This window comes from Penicillium angulare, assembly GCF_028827245.1.
Source record: "Penicillium angulare strain IBT 27051 chromosome Unknown utg000011l_segment0_segment0, whole genome shotgun sequence".
NCBI classification, from domain to species: Eukaryota; Fungi; Ascomycota; class Eurotiomycetes; order Eurotiales; family Aspergillaceae; genus Penicillium; species Penicillium angulare.
In genome coordinates, this window is record NW_026623170.1 from 467,307 (window position 1) to 486,829 (window position 19,523).

General features: G+C 45.8%; 10 protein-coding genes across 10 annotated transcripts; 5 read left to right on the top strand and 5 right to left on the bottom strand.

Annotated features, from left to right (window-relative positions):
* Nucleotides 1-596: 596 nt before the first annotated feature.
* On the bottom strand, nt 597-2,407 carry N7478_012341 (uncharacterized protein; the record flags this gene model as incomplete). The annotated part of the gene is made up of 4 exons (XM_056928555.1): nt 597-947; nt 1,003-1,362; nt 1,419-2,129; nt 2,189-2,407. The coding sequence occupies 4 exons, from the start codon at nt 2,405-2,407 to the stop codon at nt 597-599; spliced, it is 1,641 nt and encodes a 546-aa protein (XP_056773113.1).
* Nucleotides 2,408-2,824: 417 nt separating this feature from the next.
* N7478_012342 (sialidase family protein) lies at nt 2,825-3,997 on the top strand (the record flags this gene model as incomplete). Its single annotated transcript, XM_056928556.1, has 1 exon — nt 2,825-3,997. The coding sequence occupies one exon, from the start codon at nt 2,825-2,827 to the stop codon at nt 3,995-3,997; it is 1,173 nt and encodes a 390-aa protein (XP_056773114.1).
* Nucleotides 3,998-4,156: 159 nt separating this feature from the next.
* Nucleotides 4,157-5,210, bottom strand: N7478_012343 (dihydrodipicolinate synthase family protein; the record flags this gene model as incomplete). The annotated part of the gene is made up of 2 exons (XM_056928557.1): nt 4,157-4,678; nt 4,749-5,210. The coding sequence occupies 2 exons, from the start codon at nt 5,208-5,210 to the stop codon at nt 4,157-4,159; spliced, it is 984 nt and encodes a 327-aa protein (XP_056773115.1).
* A 458-nt stretch (nt 5,211-5,668) lies between these two features.
* N7478_012344 (Zn(II)2Cys6 transcription factor) lies at nt 5,669-7,792 on the top strand (the record flags this gene model as incomplete). Its single annotated transcript, XM_056928558.1, has 2 exons — nt 5,669-5,830; nt 5,885-7,792. 2 exons carry the CDS (start codon nt 5,669-5,671, stop codon nt 7,790-7,792), a joined length of 2,070 nt encoding a protein of 689 aa, XP_056773116.1.
* Nucleotides 7,793-8,126: 334 nt separating this feature from the next.
* Nucleotides 8,127-9,191, top strand: N7478_012345 (aldo/keto reductase; the record flags this gene model as incomplete). Its single annotated transcript, XM_056928559.1, has 1 exon — nt 8,127-9,191. The coding sequence occupies one exon, from the start codon at nt 8,127-8,129 to the stop codon at nt 9,189-9,191; it is 1,065 nt and encodes a 354-aa protein (XP_056773117.1).
* A 1,003-nt stretch (nt 9,192-10,194) lies between these two features.
* On the top strand, nt 10,195-10,647 carry N7478_012346 (putative quinol monooxygenase; the record flags this gene model as incomplete). Its single annotated transcript, XM_056928560.1, has 3 exons — nt 10,195-10,376; nt 10,433-10,460; nt 10,522-10,647. The coding sequence occupies 3 exons, from the start codon at nt 10,195-10,197 to the stop codon at nt 10,645-10,647; spliced, it is 336 nt and encodes a 111-aa protein (XP_056773118.1).
* A 676-nt stretch (nt 10,648-11,323) lies between these two features.
* On the bottom strand, nt 11,324-13,639 carry N7478_012347 (polynucleotide adenylyltransferase; the record flags this gene model as incomplete). The annotated part of the gene is made up of 8 exons (XM_056928561.1): nt 11,324-11,395; nt 11,535-11,664; nt 11,720-11,846; nt 11,893-12,505; nt 12,573-12,784; nt 12,852-13,226; nt 13,285-13,433; nt 13,491-13,639. The coding sequence occupies 8 exons, from the start codon at nt 13,637-13,639 to the stop codon at nt 11,324-11,326; spliced, it is 1,827 nt and encodes a 608-aa protein (XP_056773119.1).
* Nucleotides 13,640-14,026: 387 nt separating this feature from the next.
* N7478_012348 (homoserine acetyltransferase family protein) lies at nt 14,027-15,478 on the bottom strand (the record flags this gene model as incomplete). The annotated part of the gene is made up of 6 exons (XM_056928562.1): nt 14,027-14,160; nt 14,228-14,307; nt 14,371-14,518; nt 14,574-14,683; nt 14,750-15,245; nt 15,334-15,478. The coding sequence occupies 6 exons, from the start codon at nt 15,476-15,478 to the stop codon at nt 14,027-14,029; spliced, it is 1,113 nt and encodes a 370-aa protein (XP_056773120.1).
* A 2,438-nt stretch (nt 15,479-17,916) lies between these two features.
* On the top strand, nt 17,917-18,207 carry N7478_012349 (uncharacterized protein; the record flags this gene model as incomplete). Its single annotated transcript, XM_056928563.1, has 1 exon — nt 17,917-18,207. One exon carries the CDS (start codon nt 17,917-17,919, stop codon nt 18,205-18,207), a length of 291 nt encoding a protein of 96 aa, XP_056773121.1.
* Nucleotides 18,208-18,331: 124 nt separating this feature from the next.
* N7478_012350 (flavin reductase family protein) lies at nt 18,332-19,117 on the bottom strand (the record flags this gene model as incomplete). Its single annotated transcript, XM_056928564.1, has 1 exon — nt 18,332-19,117. The coding sequence occupies one exon, from the start codon at nt 19,115-19,117 to the stop codon at nt 18,332-18,334; it is 786 nt and encodes a 261-aa protein (XP_056773122.1).
* Between the last annotated feature and the right edge of the window lie 406 nt (nt 19,118-19,523).

Sequence of the window (19,523 nt, forward strand, 5' to 3'; positions counted from 1 at the left end):
CAATCTCTGGTTCGTTCCCATCTGTCACTAGTCAGCCTTTCCTCAGTTAACACTACGGTCGGAGGTCCCAAGACATACAGAGTGGAGCGCAGTCCTATATTAAAATGTCAGTATCTTCAGCCATCATTGCTTGGAGATGTAGGTTTGTCTATTGAAACATACAAAATGACGGTAACCCGCATCGAATGCAGCATTAACCGCCGCTGCTGCTTCACCTGGTGCAGCCTTCCAAGTGCCAAACCCGATGGCGGGAATCTGAGCTCCCGTGTTCAACGTGAATGTCTTAGTTTTAACTTCATTTGCCATCTTGAGCTTTGAGAATTGAGTGAAGTAATTGATTTAGAATGATCTTGATTTGATTTTCTTTTATCATCAGCTTTAGCGCTCCATACCTCTAAAGCTATGAATGACATGATGATCAACCGGAGAGAACCCCGTCGTGATAAGACCGAGGAGCGACCGGACTTATCCCGATTTTTAATGCTCAGTCCACCTGAGAGCTTTAACTTCTGCTTACGCTTAAATCATAGATCAAATTTGACTGTATTCATAACACGTAATGCAATGTCATAACTCAACCTTTCAAACAAGTTATCTCATACGTTCTCGACATGTACATGGTCCTGTTTAACATCATCCTCTTGATACTGCATCTTCTCAGCCAAATTGTCCCGGACATCCGAGCGGACCTTTTCTTCTTCTGTGGGATAAGCGTGTCTCCACATTGTCCAAAGAGGCCGGTCGAAAAGATTGTCCATACTTTCAATTGACCGACCCTTCAGCTCTGGCATGCAGAAATAGATGAATACCACCCCAAGGTAGGTCAACAGCGCATATAGCAGAAATACGCCCCATCCCATCTCTGCAATCATGTTCGGCGTGGCACGCGTGATTCCAAAATCAACAATCCAATCTGTAAACAGACAGATTGCCATGCAAAATGATCGCTAGCGCAAATTTAGCCATATAGTTTCACAATCTTGGCCCGAGATGTAGACTTACTATTCTCGTCGGGAAGACCTCTGCTGCAAGAACATAAGGTGCCACAGAGTGGCCAAATGACCATCCAAACGCGTATATATAGATCCAAACAATTCCAACAATCCCCCCCGCTGAAGTGCCACTTCCTTCACTGTCCTCGATTTCGCCTGTGAATCGTAGGTAAAGTGCGAGATATAACATGGCAGTGGCTTGGATTGAAGCGCCAATTAGGAGAGGAACACGGCGTCCGACTCGATCAATGAGATATAGTACGTAGAAAAGAGAGGTAGCTACTTTGATAACACCGTAGATACCAGTATCAAGCAAAGTAGTTGATCCACCTTTCACACCAATCATAGCAAATATCTCTGGGGCGTAGTACTGTTGTACCAAAGATTATAAGTATTTGATCACCGAAAGCAGCATAAAGAACTCACATTCAAGGAGTCTGTTCCAGTCAACTTGTGGAACAGGAATATCATAACTGCCAAAAAGAATCGCTGGAAATTGTTTCGTGATGTGAAAACATCTTTCAGCACAACCCAGTAGTTATGCCCACTATAGCATTCTTGCTCATGATTTACCTGAGCCTGGATTTCGCGATATTCTGTTTGAACATATTCATGTTCTGCGGGCAGTTTCCTCAGCCTGCAAATGTTTTGGAGACCTTTTTCATGCTTTCCGTGGTTGATCAACCAGCGAGGTGTCTCGGGGACAAATGGAATCATTATACACATAAGCGCACCAGGGATTATTTGAATGCCCATCGCGACACGCCACTGCGTGTAATCCTCATCAACGCCTGGAAACGACCACTTAGAGACGCCATAGTTGATGAAGAATGCTAGCATAAGAGAAGTGACAATCATCAGATTGTATGTAGCAGTCATTGCACCTCGAACGGACTTTGGTGAATTCTCGGAGAGGAACTGTGGTGTGAGCATTGAGGAAGCACCAACACCCATCCCTGAGATGAATCGACCGCCCAAAAGCACTTTGTAGTCTGCAATCATCTGCATTATGGCCCCAATAATGAAAATAAAAGCCCAAGTAAGCACAGACCGTTTCCTGCCAAGGTAGTCGGAAGTTGGAGCTGCAAGCAATGCGCCTACAGATCCACCGGCCGCTAGCATCGAAGCGATGGTTCCCTAGTTATTGTAAGTGGATGTTGCTGGCCCAAGGAATAAAAGGATATATTGAAACTGACCTTTCGATTATCCAGTTGGGTTTCGGTCATATCATTCATCCCAAACGCATGTTTGAATGATGAGAGGGTAAGAATCCCTCCAATATTACCAGTATCAAATCCATAGAAGACACCACCCCATGCAACAGCAAATAGTAGGTACAGAAGCCTGACATTGAAAATGGCCTTTGGATCAGACTTCGCCTCGTTACTGATCCATATACTTGTTGTACCCGCCATATCCTGTTGGTGTAGGGTGTTTGAGGTCGAAAGATTGAAATTGAAAACCAAAAGGTTTCTGCAGAAATCGAATGCTGGAACTTATAGTGCTCTCAATAATGCAAATAGAGTATTCACTATTGGCCTTTGGTCGCGAATACAGACAGCGGGGTGTCCTATCAAAGAAGATCCACTATCCCCGTGGGGAAGTGGAGAGAGTGCAGAGTCGGTTTTTCCACCGATGTTTAGTACCATTCTCTGTTCGTTGGAGACCTCTCCGACTTTCCGACTTTGAGGTACGTCTTTGCTCAAGCTTAATCAGGCAGAAAATGATTGAGATAAGATAAGAGCTTTTTAATCCACTTCCAGCTTTTGAGCTCCAGGTTATTTGAATTTTCAAACACCTTCCCACTCCCTTTAGACCTGCCATACAACACCATGGCCACGAATGCTCACAGCGAAGAGCCCGACTATCAACCTTCCATTAATTTGGCTTCTAATCGGCCCTATTCATATTCCGAAGCCTATATTCCAACCATCACTGAGCAATGCCACGCCTCGAATCTCCTTCTTCTCCCTAATGGAGACTTGCTATGCGCTTATTTTGGCGGCAGCATTGAGGGTCGACCAGACATCTGCATATACATATCGCGACTTCCATCATGGGAGGCTGCGTGGAGTCCAGCAATAAAAATGACCCACGATCATACTAGAAGCGAGCAAAACCCTGTCCTGTTCCATATTCCATCCACCGTGGAGATCAGATTGCTCTATACGTCTCAAGATGCTGGGAACCAAGATTCAGCAGTCGTTAAACAGCTGATATCATCCGACAATGGAACAAATTGGTCAGAACCTGCAGTCTTATTCGGTGATCGTGGTACATTTATTCGTCAGCCAATAATCACGCTCAAAGATGGGACATGGGTCGTCCCTATATTCAAATGTCGTGCTGAACCCGGGGAGCGGTGGCTAGGGAGTGACGATATCTCATGCGTCCGTTACTCCCGAGATAATGGCCAAACATGGTCCGAAAAAGAAATTCCGAACAGTTATGGGTGTGTGCATATGAATATTCAGCAACTGAAGAACGGCTCATACCTCGGTCTATATCGGAGTCGCTGGGCAGATAATATCTATTTGTCAACATCTCCCAATGGACTTGATTGGAGCGAGCCAAAAGCTACCATTCTACCCAATCCCAATGCGGGAATATGCTTCGATGTCTTGCCCTCTGGTCGAGTGGTTCTTGTGTATAATCACTCTTCGAAGGAGGATGCCATCGGTCGACGAGATGGACTGTATGACGATATTAGTGACGGTACCGACACTCGTAGGAACCAAGTGAACAAGCATGGGAAAGAGGCGTTCTGGGGTGCTCCTCGAGCACCATTATCTGTTGCCTGGAGTGATGATAATGGAGAAACTTGGAAATGGAAAAAGTTAGAGGAAGGTGATGGTTACTGTCTGACAAACAACAGTCAGAAAAGACTTAACCGTGAGCTCTCCTATCCGAGTATCCTTGCTCAGGAAGGTGTGTTCCATATTGCTTTCACCTACTGGAGACAGAGGATCAAGTATGTTAGACTTAGAGAAGACTTCTTTTCATAGACACATGTATCTATTCACAATTCAAGTTTTAACCATTGAATCGCTTTCAGTAAGACATTTCTACCAATTGCCATAGTTGGATCTTTACTCAATAGAAGGGCGCATGCTTTTGGAGGAACTTCGATGCTTTATTAGAATAATGGCTAGCTAACTTAGAATCTATACAGCATCAGGCAAGGCTCCCTCAATTTTCACCAAATGCTCCATCACTTTCTCTACCCAAGCAGCTTTGTCTGATCCACAAGGTGTGTATGGCTTGCGAGGCCAGAAGGTTTTTGGATCATTCAATCCAGCAGTCGGACCAGCATAATGAAAGGCTCCATACTTCGTAGGCGCAATGCCTTCCTTACATGCCTTCTCAGCCTGGGCTATAAATCCCTGCAACTGTTTCGCTTCTTCAAATCTCCCTGAGCTCCACAATTCATATAGCTGAACGACAGACTTTGGGAAGATATTGGCGATGCCAGTCACACATCCACTTCCTCCGCCAGCTAAACAAGGAAGTAACCAGTCCGAAGAGCCCGCATAAACCCCAAACTGGGCATGAGTATATTCCGCAGTGAGCCTTGTCACTTTTCCGGCATTTCCACAGGTTAACTTGACACCAACGATGTTCGGATGTTCTGCAAGCTCGGATAGGGTGTCTGAGTTCATGTCAATGCCATTGCATACCGCAGGGAACTAAAAAGATGATAATAAACATGGTCAGTTCCGAATTTGAGAGAAAAGGTGGCCTAGTTGTCCAACTTACACTATAAATAACGATCGGAAGTGCGGTCGCATCCGCAACATCGCGATAAAAACTGAGAATTACGTCTTTGGTGACAGCTTTGGCCCAATAATTTGGCGGGAGTAACAACCCGTAATCAGCGCCCGCACTCAATGCATCTTCAGCCAGGCGAATTGACTCGTTTGTTGATTGACCACTAATTCCAGCAATCACAGCTAAATCAGGGCGACCAAGATCTGCGGCAGCCTTCTTCGCGACCTTCACTAGTTCTTTGCGTTCCTCGGGAGAGAGCAGAGCGGCCTCTGCATTAGTTCCAGCTAACACAAGACCGTGAACCCCTCCTCGGATCAAATGTGAAAAAAACTTGCAAGACGCATCTAGATCAATTTCTTGGCGAGGCGTGGCCTTGTACAGCGAAATGACGGGTGGGTAAATACCCTGTGGGAGAGGTTTAGACTTGGGTGCGATGGTAGATGATGGCATGGCGTCTCCCGATTTGAGTATATTTCGATTTCTGGTTGGCAACAAGGTGACCTCCTGACCTTTTTCTTATGGTAATCTGAATTTTAGAATCGCAATGGTTTGCAATTCGTGTCTGCTAGCTCGCAAGTCAGCTCGGTATTTCTCCGATGTTTCCGCCCCGGAGTCTTTTCCACTGATGCGGGGAGCTCGAGCAGGTTCCAATCAGCCCTGTGGCCGAGGTGGGGAGTGGAGAAGCTCCGGGGTAAAAGGCCGATCATACCTTTCTTGAGCCACCTGGTCCTTGTTCATAGAATGCTTACTTGGCGAATAGAATAGGGGCATTTTATCAGGGCGGATTTTGAATTTGCCCCTCTCGCTGGTAGATAAAGCCCGTCGGGGTACTCACCGGCCCACTGTCGTTCTACTATCCGTCGGAATGCAAACTTGAGGACCAGGAAGACGGAATCCACGAACAAATCATGACAAAGAGAAAGCGAATTTGGAGCGATGAGGCATCGGAGGCCTTGCCGAGCACGAGTCCTGCCGTTGAACTCCCTGATGCGAAGGACCCCGGGGTGTTGGATGTTTTGCCGGGGATTACCCGCAAGATCACTGCGTGTGGAGCTTGTAGGAAGCAAAAGGTGAGTAATCGAATTGAATCTCAACTGATTGGACCGACTAAAAAATCAATTTAGATCAAATGTGACATGAGCGAAGGAGCACCTTGTACGCGATGTCGCCGACGAGGACTCTCATGTGTTTTGAACAAAAGTCTCCAATCATTGGTAGAGGAAGTCAAGTATGTCGGAGTTTCTCTTAGCCGGTTGAAGCTTTTATCTAAACAGTATTCAATGTTAACACGATCCCTCAGAAACACCGAACATCTACAGAGTGATGTGCAGAATATTCACCACGTGCTGGGAGACCTATGCAGGCATCTCAACTTGCCACTACCGAATCCACTCAGTTCTGCTGTCGATGACCCCCTTAATGGGGATAAAGTACAGAATGAAGAACTAGAACGTGACCCAGAAGATCTTGATGGTTGTGAAATATCCCCACCGGACACGCCTTCCGCCGTTCAAGCACCTATCGACACATACTTGGATATTGCTAAGCTTGGAAGTCCGGGCTCCTCTACCAATACTCCACCGAGTATTCCCCGACAAAGACATCAACCATCGCAAGATCTCGTCACTAAAGGTGTCATCACTTTGAGTGTCGCCGAGACACTCGTTGAGCGCTATCTCACGCGTCTTGATCCCTACCTGTATGGAATTTGCAGCGGCTATCATAGCGTTCAGCAACTTCGAAGCACATCACCACTGCTATTCGCTGCAGTCTGCACAATTTCCGCATTACAAGATCCCCAAAGTCAACCGCTTTATGAGACATGTAACCGTGAGTTCCGACGGCTGATGTCGCGATCAATTTTCGAGAAACATAATCTTGAATACGTCCGTGCTCTATGTATCACTTCGTTTTGGCTTTCAGATGCCTCTCGGATACTCTCTAGTGACGCCATTCGCCGTGCAGCGGACATGCGGCTACATCGCAGCTTTGATCATCTTGCAAATCCTAGTGATATGCGACCGGTCCAAAATCATAGCTCTCCAACTTCAAGTTTAACCGAAACAATGACGATAAAGGATCGGGTCAGACTATGGTACCTTATTTTCATATCCGATCAGCATCTCTCCATTCTTCACAATCGCGATCCACTTCTTCGCAGTGACAAGGAGATAGCTTTGAGCTGGGAGACTTTCCTAGCTCGTGATGACACCACCGATTCTGACATTCGACTTATTTCCCAAGTTGCTCTGTTAGTCATTATGAGTCAAGTGCGAGACTTGCTGGGCTCTGATCAAGAAGCACGGATACCACAGTCGCTATCAAATCAGATTATTCATTACTCTCGCCAGCTGGACCGATGGTTCAACAAGTTCTCCGCAATATTCAAGCCTGATCCTTATATTGGAGATTTTCCTAAGCGCGGCCTACAGCTACATTACCATTTTGGGAAGCTGTACCTCGGACATCAAGTCTTCAAAGGCCTCAACAGAGAGGCAATTCCGTCTCATTTTATCACAGCAGCTGACATGGCCCATGAAGCTGCTGTCGCGATTTTTGAAATGATTCTCCACGAGGAAAATCTCCAGCATAGTCTCGTTGGCATGCCGCATTATTTTCATATTATGATTGCATTTGCAGGTCATTTCCTACTGGAAGTCTCAAAGAACTACTATACACAGCTTTCAATCAATCCAACTCAAGATTTTGAGTTGATTCGAAAGGTATTAGAATTGTTTCAGGCCACACCTAGTGTACAACAGCATCCTATTTGCCGAATGACCCCAGGTCTCACGCGCAAGCTTCACGAATGCGTTGCCTCCCTACGAAGGGACGGGGAACAGGGTGTCCCATCAATGTCATCTTTGAATGCATTGGTATATCAATCTCAGGATATGGATAGGCCGATGCATCCAGTCCCAGGCTCATTTACATTTCCTGGCGAGTCGCTGGTTACGCCTGTAGATGACTTTTTATTACAAGACTTTGGGGAGTTTACATTTCCGGGAATGATGTCAAATGAGATGAGCTAGATTATTATTGTGTGATTGATATTTTGAACGAGATCAAGAATTTTTAAAACTTGAAATATTCAATAATTTGATCGTAAACATATAGGCCAAAGATGGGGAAACTCCCCACTGGCAAGGTGCGGGCATTGAAGCAACACAACGAGACAAAGAAGTTTAAGACAGAGATGACTACATTTCTTACTTTCGACCTGTATCTTAGTAGGAGCGGAGAGATCCCCGAGCCAAGGAGTATCATTACGCGGCTAAGCACCGATGGAATAGTATAAAGAAATATAGATAAGCCCCAACTTGGCCAACACTGATAGAATGAAGCATCACCCTACCTAAAGCTACAATGGGGTCCATGACATTGAGTAAAACCGTCCATGCGTCTAAGCAGATGCAGTATCAACGACTCGGAAATAGCGGACTCAAAGTCTCCCGAATAATCCTTGGGTGTATGACCTACGGCAACCCAGATTGGGAAGGCTCACCATGGGTCCTGGACGAAGAAAAATCACTACCTCTGTTAAAAAGAGCCTTCGATCTAGGAATCAACACCTTCGACACAGCGAACACATACTCTAACGGTCAATCCGAAGGAATTCTTGGGAAAGCGCTCAAGAAGCACTCTATCCTACGAAGCAAAGTGGTGATAATGACAAAGGTCTATTATCCAGTTCTTGAAGATGAACTAAACTTAAACTCAAGACCTAGCCCTGCTATCAACGATGGACATCTGGTAAACCAGATGGGACTCAGTCGGAAGCATATCTTCGACGCAGTGGAGGGATCGTTGCGCCGACTCGACACCGACTATATCGATGTGCTACAGCTTCATCGATTAGATTCGGAAACGCCACCTGAGGAAATTATGCGTGCGTTGCATGATCTAGTTGAGATGGGCAAGGTCCGATATCTAGGTGCTTCAAGTATGCATTGCTGGGAATTTGCACGGCTGCAGTATACGGCAAAGATGAACAGATGGAATACCTTTGTGAGCATGCAGGGTCTTTATAATCTTCTTTATCGTGAGGAGGAAAGAGAAATGAATTCTTTTTGCGAGGCGGAAGGTGTTGGTCTTGTTCCTTGGAGCCCTTTGGCACGAGGTCTTCTAGCGCGACCATGGCAGGAGAAGTCTGCCCGTCAAGGCCAGGATCAGAAAACGAAGAAATGGTTCGTGGGAAATCAAAATGAAGCTATTGTCAATCAAGTTGAAGAGCTAGCACGGAAGAAAGGTTGTGCAATGAGCTCCATTGCAATGGCTTGGTTGTTACAAAAGGGGGCTTGTCCAATTGTTGGATTAAACAGCATTGAGAGGGTTGAGGCAGTCTTGGAGGCTTTGGATATTGAGCTCACGCCGGATGAAATAGAGCTTCTTGAACATGGATATCAGCCTCTCGCGGTACAAGCAATCTAAATTAATACTAGTATCCGTGACTGGGGTCCATGTTCAAGTTCAAGTTAAACGCTTGATAACCATTGACACACTAGTCCCATTCAGTCTACATTATTGTTTACTCGGACTTGAACACTCTATTCATTTAAGACGTCTATATAGACCTTAAATTATGGATAATCATAATAAACAATTTTCAGCCATCCGGACTCTTGAAAAGGATATACAGTCAAAGCCCGCTTATAGTACAGCCTACCATCCAAGGAAAACCATGTACAATAAGTGAATGGTACAATAGTTAACGTGATTTACAGTCGAAAACTGACCTTCAAGTTACCAAGCAAACTTGGGCTCCACTCTGGGGCTGGGGCTGGGGCTGGGGCTGTTACTATGTACCCAGGTCTCAGCCCACCATGCACAGGTACCTGGGCAGATGGGCGGGTGCCCATATTAGTCGATTACTAAGTAGTAATTTGTAACGTAGTTAAAAAGAGGTGTACAAAGGTAAGTGTTCTTTAAGTGGAGGTTTTGTATGATAAAACCTATAAAAGTAGATCTATCTAAGCAGAGCCAGTACTATAAGCAGGTGTGTACTATTATCGGGGTTTGACTGTATCATGTCCCAAAAGGGCTTTAATTGCGAGACTGGCCGGATTATTCCGCCACTCTTATGCATACCAACCTTGGAAGCAGACTCGAATGCAATGGCACCAATGGCCATATCTCTGTAACAGAAGTCAGAAAACGCCGACATGAATAATGTAAGCTACCCGCGCCAATCCCATTGGATACTTCAAGTTCTCCATAGCCTTACAGTTGAAATCGATGAGACTTTACTACTAGTCATACACTGTATTAGGGGCTGAGCGGGGAACGGCTCAGCCTTCGGATCCGAGCCTTGTATTAACCTTGGAAAATCATACTTAAACTACACTTACTACTCCTCGGCAGCCTCGCCTGGTTCAAGTTCCCAACCATCTCATACAACTTACACACTTTACTCCAAATATTTTCCAAATCAACCATGACATCCAATCCCGGTATAAGCCTCCACGTTACAATATACATTGACCCCTCCAATGTAGAGAAATTCTTCGAACTTATGAAGCCGGTCTACGATGCTGTTGTTGCTGAACCAGAATGTCGATTCTTTGAGATATATCAAGATCCAAAAGAGCTTGGAACCTTGAGCTGGGTGGAGAACTGGTATTTTATTGTCATTTTACCTCTGGAATTGTTCGAATTTGACATTATTATTGCAGGGATGCGACTCCCGAATGGCTTGTTCAGGTAAGAAGCATATCTGAAAGTATTTCTTTGTCGAATGTGTTGTATCTAATCTAAATCGTAGACACAACTGCAGAAGGAATATTATAAGCCATATTTTGCTGCTACGGAACCAATGTTTGTCAAACCGCGCGAGTACAAGCTTTACAAAAGACTAGGAAAGCCGTTCTATACCGCCAAGGATCAGTAATCGGTATGATGGACGTGTGCTCTGGAACTTATTGCATTCTACTTCAGTGGCTAAGTCTCAAACGGGAAGGGCTTTTCTTCCAATGCAAATCTTTTAAATTATGAGATAGATCATAGTACATGCGGCTTTGCCATATAGCCCGGACTATTATAGCCGTAGCATGCTTTGGAAATTACTGGATAGATTTAAGCAAACAAGGTTACGCTTCACCCACCCACGGGGGGAAAATGTCTTGAATTAGACTACTCTAGCTGAGCTATCTGCAATCTGCATGGGCCTGGGATAATAATACAATGCGGATCATCACTGTCAAAGTCGAGAATTTACTACCTCGACAGGTGGTGCAACGCCACAAAGAAATATGAAGGTCGGAGATAGGGCCCATGAGATGGGTACACTGGGACTTCTGAGTAAAGTGCCTCTAGCCTAATTGCCCTGTATATCTGGGGGTGAAGGGGAAATGGAGAGAACCAACCTTGTGCTCTGTGAGCGCAGAGGGTCGACGCGAGGTTGCCATCGGGTGGCAAGCAATCAAATTCAGGGATTGATGAGATGTTGTTGGCATATTAGTGTTGGACATCCATGTCATTATTCGAACACGTGGATGCTAGAATTGAGCGGGGACCGGCCCCGATGTGATGTTGGTAACTTTGTGATCGAAGGTGGCATATCAATTTCATGCAGGGGTAGGAGCACCGGACATGGTGTTGGGAGTAACTTGGCGCTTGGCAGTACCTTGAGATTGATTCTATGCGAAGAAATGATATTAGTTTTTCCTAATTGTTGGCATTATGGGAACCTTCTGAACGAAACGTGGAGAGGCGAGCTTAGTTTCGATATGATGCCGAGTCACGCTCCCTCGCCTTTGCTGTCTTCTTTGTACTTACGTCCAACTCGTCGAGTCTTCGCTTCTGGCCCTGGGCGGATGCGTTGGCTGACTTGGCTTTCTTTGTTGTGGCCTTCTTCTTAATCGGTCGGGTTTCCCCAGGCTGGAAGACATCATCCGGCAAATCGAAACTGTGTGTCGTCAATAAACCGCCATTGTGCGTCAAAAGGCGACTTGGTAACTCACCTGCGAACGTGAGTAACGGCCAAGTCCATGACATCGGCTTGGTATCCAGGCCATGAAGTGCAGGTGGATTTGAAAATCTGGGAATCGGTCGAAATGTCCAGGTGTCGTGGGGTTTCTATTGAGACATCTGTTGATAATTGTAATATAACACGTAAGCTAGAAATAGTTCATACCTGGTTCCAGCGGCTTCAGTTCCAAGCCGATATAGTACGTCGTGGTATAAACGGTTTGTCCACCATTTGTTTCAGCGGGCTTCTCTGCCGGCTCTGGGACTGTCACATTCTCAGCCCCGTTCTGAGCCGCAGCTTGGTGAGCAGCGTCGTTGGTTTCATCGGTCATCTCCGTTGTTGTTCCACTAGCTTGGTATTTGGTGGATCCGGTCTTTACAGCAGCCAATTCCTCCTCATTTTGAATGATATGGATGCGCTCGAATCCTTTAGGGAAAGGGTGGGCGACTGCGATGACGGCCTTTCTGTCGAGGGCTCCGACAAGGTGACGCAGCTTCGATTCAACTAGACCAGACCAGACGCCTTCTGCCTCCTTCGTCCTGCTCGAGGCCGTGATACTGAGATAGTACTTATAAGCATTTGTAAAAAAGGTATGGCGTGTGAATAAGTCATTCCAGGAGAGTTGCTTCATGAAGATTTTGTCCACCATATCACCACCTCTTTGGAGCTCTCGGAGAAGAACAGCCTTTGTGGACATGGAAATATTATGTGTTGCACACATGGAAGGGTAGGCGGGTGTGATTATGGGCATGAGGTGGAAACGATCGCCGTGGTAGATCTAAAAAGTGGGAAAGGATTAGAGCGTGTCAGGCTATCAGAGTCAGTTCAGACACAGTGAGGCTTACCTTGGGATTCCAAACTTTCATTGGCAAAGGACCATCTTCTATAGGCTTGAGCAAGACAGGCTGCGGCCACGCCCACTTGTTCATGATCCGGAAGAACTTGCCTACGATAACCGAGCCAGTGGCTTGGGGATACAGTTGGCAGACTCTAGCCACTAACATGGCCCATGCAACACCTCCGGGAAACCCGACAATGTTGGCATAGATAGCACGTCCTATTCAACCGGATTGTCAGTCAAATCATCTTGGAGGGGGGAATCAGGCCACGTAATATCGACTCACTTTGCGCCCAAAGTTTGATTGCACGTAGTGCTAGACGGAAAGTCTTTTGTTGCGGAACAAGCTCCAGAATCTCATCAGTAACACGAGTACCGTTGAGCGATCGAACTTCCTTTTCATCAAGCCCTCGCAGGTAGTCATTGTTTTTCAAGTCGAGGTTCATGGGCACCGAGGGAACAATAAGTCGCGCGAAAATCAGATCAATACTGATCCCAGCCAGCTCTAGCTTGATAATAGGGACAAATGCATCGGGTACAGGGGTCATCTTCTCAATTGTGCCTGCTGGCGCCAGCTTCTCGAGAACGGGTGGGAAATCAGCGAAGAAATCTTCGATCAGGACGTGTTGCGGGCCAACGACAAGGGTATCGATATCAGATCCTAAAAAATACCAAGTCAGCTCAACTAAAAAAGTCGATTATCAAGGGATATAACTAACCTGGCCCATATACACCGAGACGATAACTTCCATATGCAAAGATCTTACCACCGGCAGCCTCTACGGCGGCAGGTGACATTCCTTTTTTGCGGCTGACAAGCTTGACAAACTCCAAGGCAACTCGTTGGAGTAGCTGCAGCATTTGTTGTCTGCCGAGAATTGAGTCAATGTATACTCATAGAAGTCTTGGAACTGGTGATTCGTACCTCCGTTCGGTCTCGGCTGGGGGTTCAAAGTTATTCTGCGCCTTCAGTTCCGCAATGAGGTCATCATTGGCAACGAGCTCATCTTTTGTAGGAAGAACAGTCGATATGGGAGGGGTCACGCCCCATTGTCGAGTAGGCTGTGCAGCCATAGTAACTATTTAGTGACTATGTGTGGAGGAATTCGGTGATAGTTTGTCGCGATCGAGATGGGGACTAGATAACGAGGAGAATGTCACAGTCGCGCGTTAAAATAGCGCCTGGGAGGTGATAGAGATAAAAACGAATCGGAGAAGATAGGCGACAAAATAAATAATGCAGCCGAGCAGAAATAAGGAGGAATGAGAGGTTAGGAAAGCAAGGAAGTGACAGCATGCAAAAGGTCCGACGATGCGTGCGCACGGCGCTTACTCAGTTTTATCACCTGATCCTATCCCCGGGCGGTCTCCAGCGGTCTCCAGCTTAAACATCTCGAGATGGTTCATTTTTGGCTAATTCATGATATTTACTTAAAGTCCTTTGGCCTACTAAGGCTATCATTACAGGAGTGTACTCTTCACCTTCTCCACTAAATCTGCAATGCCGTCTGACTTGCTCTCTGCAAAGAATTTTGCAAGCTGCTTATCCAGCCACTCCACGTCCTCCTTACTATCACCAGGGCCTCCTGCCCAATCTACACGGCATCATTAGTCTCAGGGATTTTTTTAATAAAGCTAGGCAACAAATTTGGGAAAACTTACGCCCCCAAATAGATGGGAAAATATCAAGCTTTCCAACACCGGGCGCCATACAAGCAACCTCATATTCCGAATCCTCTGGCCTGGTAGCAAGCATTAACTTTGGGTGCCCTATGCTTTAGTAGATGGGGACAAATAAGTCTTACGGGAAGTAAAGATCAGTCTTGGCTGGAAGCACAAGTGTTTTCGCCTTGATTGATGCCAGTGCCTTCTCAAAATCTCCATTATACGGCTCCTGCTGGGAAACGTCGCCGTTCTGCCATGTTTGGATCATGACCAGGAGGTTTTCGGGGTCTTGAATCATAAGTAAGTAGTCCTAGACAAGTATTCATCAGGCAAATTATTATACCTTTTGAGCAGGCCCATTTCTCCCAGAAATTCTGCATGAAGTCTTCAAGTCCTTTGTATCCCAGGACATTCTCATACAATTTCTCCCGGTAAAAAGCCTGGCTGAATCCCCTGCAATCTGCGTATTAGCTCACCAGTCATATATTAAGCTACCATGGGGTAATTTATTCTTCTTACCACCCAGCATACACCCTGCCCATCGCTTTGAGGCCAGTCTCCTTCTCCTCGGCGGTCCAAATCCGGAACTCCGACGGATCTTTCTGTATTCCAACTTCCCCAGATCCAGCAGACCGGACTCCTTTAACACCAAGAAGAGAGCTCTTGACGCCCTCCAAAAACACTTTATTATGCAGAGAGGTTTTTGCTGATCCGCAAAACGGAACTGCAAAGTCCATAAATTCCGGATATTGAGTTGCCCATTGAAACGTTTGGCCAGCACCCATAGACCACCCGACTACCGCACGCAAGTGGGTAATGCCGAAATGCTTAGTGATAAGCTCGTGCTGTGCACGCACATTATCGTAGAATACGACCTTTGGGAATGGCCCAGGCGTAGGCTGATTCGATGGCGATGAAGATTGACCGTTCCCAAAAAGGGCAGTGACAATTATGAAGTACTCTTTGGGGTTAAGGGTCTTGTTTTCTCCAATCAGCCAGAAGTTGTCGGACAGTACTATGAATTATAGAAAAAATAAACAGTTAGGGGACCGTCTCTATATTCAAAAAAATAAAAAATTGGAACAGATTCGATGGGAACTTACAGCCCGAGAACCAACTGGGGTACAATATGGCTGGCAATTTCGGATCGCCGAATGTTTTGAACGCGATATGCGCATTTTTAATCTTTTCTCCACTTTGAAGCTCCCAATCCCCGAGGTCATATGTCTCGTAATCTTCCTTGGGCATGATGACTGCTGTGCTATTGACTGGCGCTTTGACTCTGATAAGAGACCGAACGTGTAAATTGAAAGACGTTCTCTGTTGACCTATCTAGTAGTAGAAAGAGATAGAACAAAAGGCGTTTCGGCAACGGAGGAGAAGTGGAAGACGTCTCGAAAGTGTCTTATCTTCAAGTTGCTTAGATATGGGTGACTAGTAGTGTTATCTCATGTTTCAAGTTGGGCTTGGTCCTAGGCTAAACACTTAAATAGCTCCAGAGTTGGAGATACCCCGCTCTCCGCACGAGGAGCTATCGCGCTTTGCGTCGGACGATAATATGGTCCCGGTACAATAAGGTTTCAGCAAACGACTCATATAGATGTTCTTTTAGGGTTTTTATATGTGTAGCAGAGAAATACAACCAGATCAAATATCACGGTACGAGAGGTTTGCGGAAGGTAAATCAATTCATAATACCCCCGGGCCGCCTTATAGTCTTCATCAGCGGTGCAAATTATGCATATGTGCGTCAGATACTAGGCTGAGAGTTATATGTAGTATCCGTAGCAGTAAATCCAGAAGATCCACCAAGTAAGCACTTGGGCAGGCTTTCTGGCTTAATGGGACAATCCAACAGATCCTAGGCGCAACGTTGAAATCCCACATTCATCTTGAAGCTTTTACTACACACTAATAAGCGATTTCGATTGCATCATACTTATATGGTATAATAATTCAAGTTACAGCAGCTACAGTCAATTATTTCAGAATATATTATTGTATATTGATGGTGTAGGGATATTGGGAAATTAGATAGCAAGATTATGTAGTTGGTAGATGATATTACATGACGGATACCAAATTGGGTTTTTTTACCATACTAAAGAAACCAGCAGATAGTTATCGATTTGTCCGCCAGCGATGGCACTGATGTACCGACGTGAAGGAAAGACAGTGAAAATTAAGAAAAGAAAATAGTCTTCTCGGGAGCCGTTTGGGGTCTTATAACCTGCACACACCCACCCGCTCTAGGCCTAGAGCCCCGAGTAGTGCCTGGGAAATTGTTTTGGCTCGGCAACTTTACAACACTCTCTTTTAAACAACACCTCGAGTGAGGTAACCTTAGGATCAACTTGAGGGGGGAAGTGACTCCAACATGTTCAACCCCTGCTTCTTAACCAGACCATCTTTCCAAAACATTTCTTACTTTTCAGAGGAGATCGACCAATTGCCAGCTTGTCCAGTCCTTGGTATCCTCCATTTGTATTTTCGCCCTGGAGTCAATATCTTAGAAAGATCAAAACCTATCTCAGCACTGTCACTGTTAGGAAAGTCCTTGGAGTATGTGTCGACGATTCCTGGGTTCCAAGGCCTATCTTGGGCACCTATAAACGATGCCTCGCCATACCAGCAGATTATCGTTCTAATACAGTGGAAGAGCCAACATTCCTGGAAGCTATTTCAATCATCTCTTGGCTTCAGTATGATGCTAGGTTATATATCAAACATATTCAATCGATGTGTACAGCTCGCTCTCCCTATTGATATCTCTGGTTTTGTCTGTAAGCTCGAGCTGGTTACGTTTGGATTGTTAAGCATGCCTTCTGGTACTCAGTTACAAAATAAAGCTTCATTCAAAAGTAAATGGGAGACGACATTCTCCCATTTTAAGTATTCTACGACGGAGACTGATATCGGTCAGTGGGGAATGGCTGGAAAAGTATAACGACAATTCTGAGAATAAATCTTTTGTCGGGCTACTCTTCTGGAAGTCGAACACCCAAATGAACTCTCCCCAGATAACCCAACAGTCCAACGTTCGAAAGGTTGCAGGCCATTTAGAAAATCTTGTAGAGGATGCAACAGAGGTGACTTCAGCTTATACAAATCAGCTGAACCATATATCACCTGGGTTCTCTTGAAGCCAACCACCGACTATTCAAAATACCTGTGAAGCCCAAGTATACCGCAAATGAATCGGCAAACCAATACGGTAAGTATACCTTTTATTTAGAAAGCATGAGACACGCGAGAGGATTCCCTGCTAAACAATATCTTCAGCAATTCTTGAATGACAATGGTGGTACTATACAGAACCTATCTCATACAAAGATCTAGGGTCCAAATCAATTGAACTCTCTTCAAGATATGGAAATAATCACATTTGATGTTCCAGCCAATGAAAACGATTGCCGCGCGTTTGAATATGCTCAACTTTAATTTCCTGTAGTACGTATACCGTGAAAGGTTATTTTTCGCTACTTTTCTTTTTCATTCCCTCTCCCAAAGACCGATGACTGATATGTCAATACTCATCGAATAGTACTACGCACCAACAACATTCCCATAGAACATTTTCCACTCCTTGGTGTTTGATAAAAGCTGTTAGCCGTGGATGGATATCTGGCAACCAGGCTGAAACCGTGCAGTTTATGTCAGTCTTTAGTTGCAAAAAGAGATTTGACATGGAAGGGACGTGGGAAGAATGGTATATCGATTTAACTACTCGAGCTCGAACTGAGTACGACCTCCTGGGTCATATCGTTGGTTGGTTGCGGACTGTATCTCGAAGCCTCAACGTGCAGTATATTGTATTCGAAGAAGAAGATTCCTGGAGGACTTCAGACAAGTTGGAAAAACAGAAATTGGAAGAAGCTGCTCGTATAACTGCGGAGAAGTTGGAAGAGCAAAGGCGCGCAGATGCAGTTGTCCCTCCGTCTATCTTTGACATACCGTGGGCTAATAAGCCAACTTAGCCTTTCACGAAGTTAAATTGTCAATGAATTGATGTAATATAATCATTATAGATCGTCTATGTATTCATTCTACATACAAAACCTGTGTATCACGAGCTCCAAATCTAAAACCAGATGGGGCAGTCTAAAAGAACGGACGAGGGAGCTCAAATGATTCAGTGGTACGCCCGTATGAGATGCCACCCAACCGACTAATGGGCTTAAGAACGCTCAGGTCAACAGCCGAGCGCTCTTCATCGATGGCGTCCTCTCGAACCCAGAACCGCATTCCCTCAACAGTGATCATCGCACCAGTCTTCTTACCAGGAGTTGACCGACTTTCAAATTCCTTGATATCGACGAGCTTGCCTTCGATCGCGACAATAGACTCCTTAACACGCGCCGGCTTAACAACAGCAGTTGGTGCCGGGGTAAGACCAGAAACATCCCACTCAGAAGTTCCGTATGGAGCATTGATAGATGTCGAGTTGGCAGCTTCGACAAAGTGCTCTGAGATGATGTTGATCACGCATTCCCCGGTCTCTTGAATATTGCGCAAAGTATCCTTCGCATTGGCAAGACCACCTGCGAACCCAACAATAAAGGTAGGCGGGTCATGGTTCACGACTTGCGAGTAGCTGAACGGTGCGAGATTTGTTGTTTTTCCATCCGCCGATTGTGTGCTGACTAGGGCGATAGGTCGAGGCACCATCCCCGAAATCAACAGCTTATAATTCGACGCGGCTGGGCGGCCCTCGGCGTAAGGATCAATTTCGACATGGTCTTTTTTCAGACTCTCGCCGCCGTCGTTTGCGCCATCGCCCTGTTGCCAGGCGGGGTTGGGGGTTTTTGTGACGGTAAGTTCGGCATCGCGTCGGAAATCCGGCCTAGGACCTTCCACCTCCTTAAAGTCTGGTCTGGGTTTGTACATGTTGGGTGTATAGCTGAATGATCGTCTAGGGAGGTTTGACACAGGAAAGGTAGCGCGGATGAAGCTAGCGCGACTAAAAATGAGAGGATGTGAGTTAGCCAGAGCGTCTCAACTGCCCCGCAGTGCGATAACCACGTCAGACAGAGGGTGCATCGATCGGCAGCCCGCTTTTCCTCGTGATCATTGCCACTTTGACGGTGAAATCAGGTACTTACAACGATGGAACTGGAATTCTAGGACACCTCGGAAGAGCTCGCAATGAAGGTGGGAAGAAAGACATGGAGATTGTTGCACGAGTAGAATCTTATCGCATTTGTGATGACGAAGCTTATTGTCGGAGTTAAGCTCGATTAATTCCACGTATATCGTTGCTTGGCTTCTGCTTAAAGCCACGTCCCTTTCACGT